Below are 11,913 nucleotides of genomic sequence, written 5' to 3'. Positions count from 1 at the left end.
AAAATCGTAATAATCCATGTATGTGTCTCTTTAAATGCATCTACTTTCTCAACCCCCTTAAGACAAAGTGTATACAACAGTATATGCACTATGTGCAGTAAATGCTAGATGTTCACAGCCAAAATCCTCACAGAATTAAAAATATTACTCTGTGGGCCTGTCACGCTTGCCTTCACTTTTGTCCTGTTTGAATTCAACACAGGTATTAACGATAAAACAATTGTATGAAATGCCTGGAGTTCTTTTCAGAATTGTTTGATAGTGTTAACCTTTTAATATATAAAAGGTAAATCGATAATTCTCATAGCTTTCTAAATATTAAAAGCTCCATTGAAGAAAATGATGGATCTGATTCAAGTGGAAACTTGTTCCTCAACCAACAAATAGCAAGATTTCTTTCCTTTAAACACAAAACTGTTCATTGCTTCAAAACTTCAATCTGCATCTTTCCCTAACCAGTTGCTGTAGACATTACATACCTAATCAATGCATTATGTGATACCCCCTCATGATATGCACCATCATATGCCTTCTTATACAAAAGACAACATATGCCTTTTAGTTGCAGCTTTTATGTTGAAAAGAGCTTTTCATATTGCTAAAAAAAAGATCAACCAAAAATATATCTATGACATACAACTGATGCGGTTAAGAGAAAATGCAGGCCAACAAATGACTCGGATTGTATGAAAATCTGGATAACGCAATTATATAAATCATAATGTAATTTGCATTGCCAAAAATGGCACAAGCCACTGTATATAACAACACAATACTTGAAGCCAATAGACAAACACCATTTGGATTTAAATAATTACCATTTATTTAAATCTCTAAAACAAACAAACAAAAAAAAAACACTCAAATACATAATTGGACAGATGGTGACAAGAAGAGGATACAGCAGCAGTGTTTTCTTCAATGTAAATTGTGCAGGTGTTTTGGCAATCTTACACCAAGTTATTCAAAATAAACATGTAAACAAAAGGTGTGCAAAGTGTTTGCGTGGCTCCACACAACGACTCATTGTTTTCAAAAACTTAGTAGAAAAACGAGCCAAAGCTTCCTTTCCCATTTCTTTTGAAATGGTTTCCATTAATAGAGACAAACATTTCCTGAGACATCAAGTCATCATCTGCCTTTGTGAGTCCGAGTTCAATCATCTTTTTCTTCTGCAACTGGCTTTTCTTTGACGACGTGGCAACCAGTTAATTTGTGATGACATCATTGCCCTCCGTGTGCTCCTGGGTATGGGGCTCCCTGAATGGATTGTTTCCCTCCCCACATCCCTCTGCAGGGGGTACCTCTTCCTCATCAGCCTCTTTTTTTGACCGCCATTTTCCTTCGACTCATCTGAAACGCATATTTCAAATAATGATGGCAATCTAAAGGCTATGTGATCCCTTCAAGGAATTTGCAAGAAGGTCAAAGAATAATGCAACACAGCCATAGTACAATAGAACAGTGGTTCCCAACCTTTTCTTTGCTGCGGCACACCTTGATATATACTTTTTTTGAGGCACACCATCCTATTTTCTCCAACTGAACTTGCCCTCTAATAAAAGCCTCTGTTTAAACCTCCTAAAAACAATTCAAGCCACAGGCTACAAGTCGGAGTAGGGTTGCCACCTGTCCGGGTTTGACCCGCAGTCCAGGAATTGGCATTTGTGTCCGGGTGGCAGAAATTAACAAGCCCGGATGCCCTAATGTCCGGTTTTAAGTGAAACGCATAAGAAACACCAACCTTCCTATAATATTTTCTTTGACATACATTAGTTGCTTAAACGATTTCCACTAGCTTATTAGAAATGTACTGTTTAGTACGGATCTGTACTGGTCTACTATAACCATCCAAGTGAGAGGTTGCAGTCAGGTGACCACAGCAGGCTACGCCGCTGGATCAAAACAACTATGGCGGCTAACGCAAAAACGGTACCAGAACAATGTAATGTATTTGCAACCACAGAGCACACTTTCTGTGGCTGTAGGTAAGATCTAATTAATGATAAGTGCCAGATACTTGGAATTTGTGACCCCTAATGTGCAGCCTCAATGAGTGAGCACACTTTGACTTCATTTGACCAAGTTTCTTTTTCCTTTTAAAGAAAATGTACTTATGTTACCAATTAAGAAAATATAAATGTTCAATAGTTTGTTTCAAAATATAGTACTCATATGAATTATATACAGTATTTCTAGTATGTTGTTCGCATATACATGTTTACCATCTTTCGTTAAATAGACAAAAACAACGTATGACATACTTGGTAGAAGCATCAGAACTTTGTACGGGGATAAGCAAAAATAAACACTTGCTCTACGAAGCACCAGTAACTAATCTGTAGACTTCCAGTAAAATCAACTTCAGCAAGTGACAGCTAAACGGTTAAGATACAGAATGCACTAAAGGACTATGCTGGACCAAAATGAGCACAGCATTAACATGTAAGGTACGTGCATAACAATGTCTGTTCAGTTTTCAAGTAGCCTAAAATTACAGGTAGATGAATGCAGTTTGCATTATTGTGCATTTAAATATTATAAATTATGATGGTTCCATGATTTCATATTGAAGCTCAGTAAAATAATTACTGTAGCATAATGCATTCTGTGAACTGTAATATTTGATGTAAAGACTGGATATCATCAACCCGTTTAAGTGTATACATATTTCTGGAAGATAAGTTATCAGCATCAGTTTTTTTTTAATATATTTTTTATATTATTATTATTACTACTGCTGCTACTATTGTAACATGCTTAATTGTATAACCGATTTTCCAGAAATATTTATATGAAATCACTGAATCAGTTTAACAATAATGAAAACTGCATTCATCTACATGTAATTTTAGGCTACTTGAAAACTGAACTGAAACCATTATAGAGTTCAATTACTAGAAATATCAAGAGCACAATACTGTGTATAATGCATCATTACTGATTTGTACTGCGATCCAGTGGTATTGTGTTAAACTGTATTACAGTATACTGCAGTTCTGATAGACCAAGGCTGACTGATATGTCCGGGTTTGATCTGTGGAAAAGTCAAAAATGACTGCTAATGCACCGACTCGAGTTGTCATGGGTGACCATGCAAAGAGTAATACAGTTGGTCCTGCGTTGCAGGCATGTAGTGTTGACAAGTTTATAGTTCTTTGCTGGAAACAGAAATAAGGTACAGTACTTTTTTTGGTACCTTTTGAGTCACTTTTTATGACACTTGAACAGGTTTTAATATATTTTTAATCATTTTTTAGACTTGCTTAAATAAAGTTTATTAACTGAATACAGCTTGTTTACTTATCAGTAGCCGTGACTTAGTGTTATACCGTCGGCTTCTGAAATTTCGCGGCACACTTGAGCAGCCCTACAGCACACCAGTTGGGAACCACTGCAATAGAACACACTGTTCGTTTATTTGATGCATCTCAGATTGCAAGATTAGTTCCAACATGTGTTTATGTATGGCTTTTTAGTCCCTTTGGCAACAGCTTACTGTTTACCTGTATGTATATAACATTTTGCAGTCATTTCACCTGGCCAGCACTGCAGCAGTTGTAATTACTCATAAAAATTCAAATGGCATCCTTCTGAATACTGTATTCCATTAAACTCTGCTAGGCAGCTGAAAACATTCTTTTGTTATTTTAAACCAAGCATCTCTCCAAACTCATTTACAAATTAAGCATTTTCATTCATGGATGCCCTTCAGTGAAGGTCAGAGATATTTTAGTTAAAACATACGACTTCAAAAAGTAGTGGTACAGTTACGAAAAAAAAAGTTAATTTATTGAACAAAGGGGGTGGGGGGGGGGAAATCACAGTGGTCTTTTTCTCTAGGGGTTTTAATAAAAATTCTATTCACATGAATACATTTTCATGGGCATTATATACTGAAAACAAAACAACATCACATAGATTTTAGGAGGGTTGCACTGTGATTGCCCCAAACCTTTACTACATATATGAAATATTAAATGTAACAGAAAAAGACAACTAACGATAGAAAATTAATCTGAAAGAAATTAGTAATTTCTACCTTGAAAATCTGCTTCAGTAGTTTTCTTCATTCGAGGCAGATCTGTAGGCTTAACTAAGATGACACCATAGCCTTCATTGTTATGAATAACATTGTTCATCATGGTAATTTTGGGCATGGTGTAAAATTCATCTGTAAAGTCCTACAACAAAAAAAGCAGGAAAAAAATATATTTGTATTGAAGCAATACAGGATTAATCCTAAACTGTATTAACAATGAAGAACATAAGGGCACAAGATAAGCACATGCATGAATCATCTTAAGGCAATTAAAATAAAATGTGCAATCTGTTTTACAAACAAGTTTCCCATCTTTCCAGAATCCAATTTTAGTTCTAAGAGGAACTTGATATGAAAGTAATCTGAATTTGAACTGACTTAAAATATTAAAATAACAGATAGGGATAAAACTGGTAATATTGATTTGATTACTTTTAAATTAAATGGAAAGAACAAACTTTGCAAAAAACTTGCATTCAGGTACGACTAAATCTAGGGTCACACGCCATCTCATCCATATGGGGTACTCACCTTTATGAGTATTCCCTCCTTGCAATGGTGTATGCCATTACCAACCAAACTGCAGGTACTACCAGGGTAAATCTCGACACCAGCACCCTAGAGAGAAAAAATAAAGACAAATTAAGCAGTCACAAGAACTAACAAAAAATACATAGGTCAACATTTTTAGAAACACTATTCTTAAAAAAATATATATAAACAAATATATTCCAACATTAATGTAGGAACAGGGCTGCAAGTTACAGGCAATATACAGTATCATGTCCTGCAGACTCCCAGATCTGAACACACATAAATCACTGTGACAGTAGTATTTTGATAAATGCAAGTCGTACCTTTGCGCCATACAAGTCACAAATATCCATAAACAACTCTGCTGAAGTCCTCACTGTAACTCCTGTGGTTTCACACTGAAGAACACAATTTTCCATGACTGTCTTTCCTTGGCGAACACCTATATGTAACAGGGAACAGTCAGTTCAGGCACTTTAAAAACAGAAATCCTCTTCACAGTGTGCTATGTATACCTTAATACATGCTACAGATCTACTCATATATAGAACATTTCCTAAGTGTTCAAAATGGCTGAAAACTTGAGCTAAAGTTACAACAAACTTAACTCACCCCCCTTTCAAGAAAAAATTCTGACACTCTTCTAAATTTAGTCAAGTTTAAAGCTGTTCAAGTGAAACTGACAGCAGCTTAAGATGCATTATGGATTTATTCCATTCAAAATCACCAGAACCCAGTTACAGTAATAAATGTGGTGTTAAACCTGCAAAGCAAGGAGGCATTTTGTTTTACATACATAAGATCCCTTCAACTGCATCATGCTGCACAAACTTCAGGTTGGATACCTTCACATTGGCACCTGTTAAATCCAGAAATATATCCCCTTTGCCCACTTTTTCAATTACAACTTCATCAGTTAAGCCAAAACCTAGGGGGGTAGAACAGATACAGGAAACATTACAGTATGTTTGACTCACTGCAGTGATACTGTTCAATTACAAAGCAAGCGGCTACAAAAGGACACACTCTACATACTCTAATCCAGGAGTTCAACCTTTTTTGAATCACGGCCTACCTTAGCAATTTATTTTAAAAATGTTCACTTGCAGCCGGTATCATACTTAAAATAAAAACATAAAGTTGGTAAAATTCACATTTAAACTTGCGTAAAATTGTATTTAGATTTACTATAATCACTATATTATTAGAACGCTCACTGGTTGAGAACCACTGATCTAATCTACAAATAGACTTAAAGACTTTATAATCTATTTGACTTTGGTAGTCTACAATTTGCATTTATTGTGCCCCTGCCACCACCTCCTATTTCACCTTTGAATTAAACCATTAAGCACTGTTAAATATTACAGTCAGCTGCATTTACTTGTATTTGTGGATTTTTAATACGCACCGTTATAGATTTTTGTGCAAGAAACTATTTTTGTATCTATAAAACATAAAATAAAAGGTCTTAAAAAGTATGTTAGCAACATAAATATCCCCCACAAAGGTCAAGTCCCACTCGTCACAATATAATGAATGGTCCTTATAGTCTACATCAGAACATAGAATAAGCGGCAAATAAATTTCCATCAAAATTAATCACTTACCTTCCAGCTCAATGGAGTCTGGAATACTAAACGAACCATTCACAGAGTAATGACCAGGGCAGATAACTACCACATCCCCCTCGTAACAGGCATTTACTGCTACCAAAGGATCACTGTGAAACTAACGAGTGAAAATGGATTTAAAAAAAAAAAAAAAAAAAAAAAAAAAAAAAAAGGAGTAGATGAATAAGATTACAACTTCAACTATACACTTGGATTAATACAGTTGCATAAACTTTAGTCTTCATCATTAGCTACCCATTCAACCTTACTTTCTTCCAGGGCAATTCCATAGTAATTGATGTAATATTCAAAGCAAAACTCTCCACATAGATTCACTCTCTTGTTTTTGTTAAATGCACTAGTTTTCCCTTAATGCGGAGTTCAATGTTGTTTTTTAAAGTTGATGAATATATAGTGATTTGTATTCATGTGCTGGGTTTTAATGTCACTCACATAAAAATGCAGCACTTACCTGCAGCTCAAATTCCTCCCCAGAAAAATCAGGACACAATTTGTCCCTCATCAAGGTCTGCAGCTGACTAACTGTCATGGAACTGGACACAACATGAACCATTCTCTCCCTGGTGGGACGGGGTCCTTTAGCTCTGTTGGACTGAAGACCCGAATTCACCTGATAACCCAACACGTATCTACAACAAAGGACAGGGGAAGAAAGGAAGTAGATCAGCATAATGAGAAGAGCTTCTATTTAACATCACATACATTTTTTAAAATTAAACAAGTACACAGTACAAAAGTTGCGTTTGCAACTTTCAACAAATCATATAAAAAATAAAATAAAAAAAAAATAAAAACTGGTCTACCCATCAAGCTAAAACTATTTCATGAGCAGTTACCTGAGCAGGGGGTTCTCAATAATCTTTAGTTTGCATTTCAAGCCCTCCAGGTCATCATACATCTTTAAACCCTCTACCATTGAGATGTTGTCAAGCTCAGACTCTGAGTCACTGTTAGAGATATTGTTTCTCAGACTTGTGAACTCCTTATATTTTTCCTCACATTGTGAAACCAAACAATGATACTCAGCAACCAAGCCTGATGGCACCCGGTCCTCAAGAATATCATAGTAACTGAAAAAATTGTGGGGGGTGGGTGGGAGGTAGGGGAAGAGGAGAACATTATAAGAAGAGAATAATCTTGACACACAAATAAGCACTATCCCTATATTAAACTTCACAAAAATGCATCCTTATATTATACTGTATACTATGCAATAGTGATACGTGTATCTATACATTGGAACCATTATTTTGCTCATGTTTTATTACATATCAAATTTAAACTGTAAAGAGGATACATTAATAAAAAATAAAAAAAACGTATGCAGTATATATACAGTGTATACACACACACAGTATATATTATATATATATATATATATATATACACACACACACACAGTATATATTATATATATATATATATATATATATATATATATTACATATACATGCAGTATTGTAATACACAGTTATTTTCCCAAGCCCCCAAAAATACTGTTTGTGCTTCATTAACAAATGGCTATTCCTGTACTTTAAAATCAGTGAGATATTATCCACGGTCACAAATCAGTATTAACTAAAACATCTCCTGGTTTATGTGTTTTAATTGGCATTGTCCTTCCTACAGTCCACAATAAGTAAACACTAATGCCATAGCCAATACACTGCAGTACAGTACAATCCATAATTTTGCCTAGACTGCCATCTAGTGCAGAGATTTCATAATGCATAACAGACTTGCGTCTTTGCCAAAATGACTATTTAATTGTTTTACAAGTTAATTGGTCAGACTTACAGCATCAGTCTGGGTTCAACACATCTGACAAAATAATCAAAGTCATCATCTTCATCCTCTTCATCCCAGCTTCTCCAGATGTGTTTATAGAAAAATCTAGCCTCCCCCCCCCCCGCCAAAAAAAAAAATGCGATTAACTTGACAGTCTCTGCAAATTTTCTACATTAGAAATGCATATACATTTGAAGCTACATTTTTTAAACGCAATACAGATTTTACCTTACATGTTCCACAGCAAGTGCTGTTTGGTCAAACTCCCCAGATTCATCATAAACAACATAGAGTTCTTGCACAGGTACTTTATGTTCCTTATTATTATTATTATTATTATTATTATTATTTATTTCTTAGCAGACGCCCTTATCCAGGGCGACTTACAATCGCAAGCAAATACAAATACATTCAAGTGTTACAATACATAGCCTCCAACAGGTCTTTCATGGACTCTTCTGTGAGCTCACAGCCTTTTGTCTCACACAGGAAAGGTGTAACCAATTCCACATCTGCTTTTAGAACGAGATACTCCACATCAACTACCTGAGATTCACAAATTAGACATTTAATCATTAGTGTCAAGTCAATTTGATGTAACTTAATAGATGCTTTTTTTTTTTTTTTTGCAGGGAGTCAGTTCATCTAGATTTGGGTTACATGACATGGCTTTTTTCTTTCCCAATATTACGTCTGTTTCCAACTTGTCTCTTTGTACATGCAGACAATGTTTAACACAAATTTCATGGGGCAATGGTGAGTGGTAAGTATAGTGCTTCATGACAGCTCGGAGAACGCCATAATACTTGAAGGGAGTTAAAGGAACAGGAGTCTTGCTGTTGGTGATGGAGAACCTTATTGCCGAAGGCTGGTCCGGGGACCCAAGACCCGGAAACACATAGACAGAATCCCCCACTCTGCGGAGAGCCGCTTACGTGGCGGCTTGGGAACGCAGCTACTCATAAGGGATTAAAGGGACAGAGGACCCAACTCTCGGAGAGCCGCTGTAGCTCAGCGACTTGGGCACAGAGCTACCCACCAAGACCGAACAGACCTCAAAGGAGAGCCTTGAAAGGAAAAAGTTACGGACTCTGGATCGTGGAACGGAGCTTACAGGAGTCCTGGAGCTAGAAAGAAAGAAGTAGAGAGATTAGAAAGAGATCGAAGGACTTTCTCTCTCCCTCTCTGCGTCGACAGCCGAGAGGGAGAGAGAAAGTCTCCAGAAATTCAAATAGGAAAAGTGCACAAGCTGAGACAAGGAGAGCGTGGCTGGGGGTCCCCTCTGGCCTGACGCAGAACCTCCAGCTTGAAGGCTGTAGCCCAGGGAGGCCGGGGAAAGTGAGCCTCACTAACCCCCCAGATGGGACCAGTGCAGGGCTGCTGAATCAGAAAGGAGAAGGGAAGGAGGTTAGGTACGAAAACAAACAAACGCTAGAGAGGGCATAAGTGGAAACAGGACTTATATAGAAGAGGGAGAGTGACAGGGAGATTAGAGATAAGGGAAGGATACACGCGACTCACCAGTGCCCCCCGAAACTCAACCTAAAGGTTTACACTTACCTCAATCAACACATCAAACAATTCAGTACGCCAAACAGCTTGCCACCCAGATGGCTCCAGCACTTTCTCCAAATATTCAGCAGTAAAATCTTTTACCTCTGAAGTTCTGCAGTCACCTGGGAAAAAAAAAAATATATATATATATATATATATATATATATATATATATATATATATATATATATATATATATATATATATATATATATATTATACACACACACACATCCATCTATATAAATCGATGGGCTTCAGTGAGTTACAGGAAAATAATTCCATCTAGGGTTTCTGTGACGTCAAATTACGAGACCGAAGGTCGAGTAATTTATAAACTGTCACAGAAACCCGAGATGGAATTGTTTTCCTGTAACTCACTGAAGAGGCCCAACTTCTTTTTTTTTTAATAATACACGGATACCCTTGTGATGCTAATATTAAAGAAGACGAGGTTCAGCAATATAGTTTTGTTTTTTTTAAAACATAGTGTTTCAGTGCTGTACAGACATTCTATGTCGTTATCCGTTTTTATTTGAATGATTGCCTTTACCTTGTTTTAATTTCCCATTCCTCTGAGATACGAATGTACCAGCTTTACTTTTTTTTTTTTTACGTATTCTCATTTTGTTGATCATTAATTAACATGTCTATATTGTGGGTGTTGCTGAATGACTGAAAACGAGACATTGTGTTTGAATTGAAAGTGATGGTCTCGAGGAGTCGAATGGGTCAAAGTTCAAGTATATTTTCCTCTAGAAGAATTCACTTTGAGATCACTACTGTCGTATTATGCCTTTTTTCTGAATGGCTCGGGATGCAAATATGGCATTTGCTGTATTTGTGTGTAATAATATATATAACACACACACAAAGCTTGGATGATTTCCTTTACTACATAACAAAATTAAATAAATAAAAACACAAGACCAAAAGCACATAAATAAAAAGCCTACTTCAATGAGTCTTAATCTGTCACTAGGTGTATTATTAAGGTAATACAAGCAGCCTTGAGAATAAGTGCTGCACATATCAGAAAGAAAAATAGACTACATTCAAATATACAGAAAAAGCTTTCAGTCTCATACGCCCAAGTGGATTTGTAAACTTTTTTTCATAACGCATTGTTCAGAAATAATTTCTTAAAAAGAACTCAGTTACCCAGCATGTAGTCTTGATAAGCTTTAAATCTCTCATAAAACAGAAGCTGGTTAGTCTGGAACATGTCAGGAAAGAGCACATTTCCATCAGGCATCAGTCTTTGTAATACAGTCCCAGGCTTGTCATGACTGCCATAATCACTGCTGCTGCTGTCATCATCTTGATCCTGAAACAGAACTGGGAAAATAAAGTGCAATAGTTTAAATGGGATATAGTAGAATGCATCTAAAGCGGCAGTCTAACAAGAAAATGACGACTCTAAATGTGTTTTTTGCTTGAAAAGGTGTGCTTTGTTCATAGTTAAAAGTTCTTTAAAAAACCCAGTGCTGACGCTCCCTGCAGACAACAGTTATCCAGTGTTAATTACTACTTATTTTGTTTTAAAAAAAGCTTTTTGTTAGTCTACTTTTAACATTACTAAGCTTATACCAGATTTAATTGAGGCAAACTATCGTATATACACTGTTTATTGTAACTTTGTCATACCACCGTGTCAATTAATTTAGTTTCTAGGGCTCAAAGTAAACCCTTTCCAAACCAACTAATGTAGTTTTAACAATCCCGTACCTTGCTTTACAGCACTAACTTCGTCCTGAACCTGCACATTCCCTTCTTCCACCGATTCGATTGAAATCTCTGTCGCTTGAGCCACCGCCTCTTCTTCCTCCCCGGGCATCTGTTTCTGATAATCTGTCTGTGGCAGCTCCAGGATTTCACCGACAACTTCTTCAGACATAATTATTCGTAGTCAAACCGTGTTTCAATCTCACTACAACCGCACTTTCTTCAAATAAATGTTAACAGATACGTGGTTTTATTTAAACAAGGAATGACTAACTGACTGTTTGAATGTCTGTCTGTCGCGCTTCCTTCAAACAATTTAAAAAATTTCCCGGTTTGGAACGAACAGACCAATGATAAAGCTACACCGTACGCAACTTCCTTTAGTTGCTTTCTTTGACGGGATGTTAAATCTACGCCATTTTGGCTCAAAATGGTCCGTTTTGCGGCTACGGATTCTATATTGAGCCTACATGTCGAGTTACAGTTTCATTTACCGGGATCAGAGCTTGTGCAGAATAATGGTTGCCAGGTATTTTGCCCTTTTTTTTTTGCAGTTTTTTACACGGATTGACCCGAGGCAATATGTTTAAGTATACAATATGAATTGTAAAATAAAATAATAATAATAAAAAAAAA

At 36.3% G+C, this 11,913-nt stretch overlaps 1 protein-coding gene across 3 annotated transcripts; it reads right to left on the bottom strand.

Annotated features, from left to right (window-relative positions):
- Positions 1-799: 799 nt before the first annotated feature.
- Positions 800-11,631, bottom strand: LOC117425324 (SHC SH2 domain-binding protein 1-like). Of its 3 annotated transcripts, none has more exons than XM_058993776.1 (14): positions 11,281-11,631; positions 10,714-10,890; positions 9,559-9,674; positions 8,429-8,544; positions 8,232-8,319; positions 8,008-8,108; positions 7,047-7,280; positions 6,662-6,839; positions 6,187-6,307; positions 5,373-5,504; positions 4,900-5,018; positions 4,574-4,660; positions 4,043-4,184; positions 800-1,353 (listed from the first exon to the last, which is right to left on the bottom strand). In XM_058993776.1, the coding sequence occupies exons 1-14, from the start codon at positions 11,447-11,449 to the stop codon at positions 1,160-1,162; spliced, it is 1,974 nt and encodes a 657-aa protein (XP_058849759.1). In that variant the 5' UTR covers positions 11,450-11,631; the 3' UTR covers positions 800-1,159. The 3 variants fall into 3 exon arrangements, with proteins under 3 accessions (XP_058849759.1, XP_058849758.1, XP_058849760.1); XM_058993775.1 differs by having other exon boundaries at positions 8,008-8,103; positions 8,227-8,319; positions 11,281-11,630; XM_058993777.1 differs by lacking the exon at positions 7,047-7,280 and having other exon boundaries at positions 8,008-8,103; positions 8,227-8,319; positions 11,281-11,630.
- Between the last annotated feature and the right edge of the window lie 282 nt (positions 11,632-11,913).

Source organism: Acipenser ruthenus, chromosome 20 (genome assembly GCF_902713425.1).
Source record: "Acipenser ruthenus chromosome 20, fAciRut3.2 maternal haplotype, whole genome shotgun sequence".
Taxonomy (NCBI): domain Eukaryota; kingdom Metazoa; phylum Chordata; class Actinopteri; order Acipenseriformes; family Acipenseridae; genus Acipenser; species Acipenser ruthenus.
Note: the sequence above shows the minus strand (reverse complement) of the source record. Positions and strands in the feature narration are given on the sequence as shown.

What these genes read in the sequence shown, in the direction of transcription:
- LOC117425324 (XM_058993776.1), bottom strand. Translation starts at nt 11,449, where the DNA reads ATGTCTGAAGAAGTTGTCGGTGAAATCCTGGAGCTGCCACAGACAGAT. An exon ending in TTATCAAGACTACATGCTGG is followed by an intron (nt 9,675 to 10,713) that starts GTAACTGAGTTC and finishes TTTTTTTCCCAG; the next exon opens with GTGACTGCAGAACTTCAGAG. An exon ending in CAGCACTTGCTGTGGAACAT is followed by an intron (nt 8,109 to 8,231) that starts GTAAGGTAAAAT and finishes GGGGGGGGGGAG; the next exon opens with GCTAGATTTTTCTATAAACA.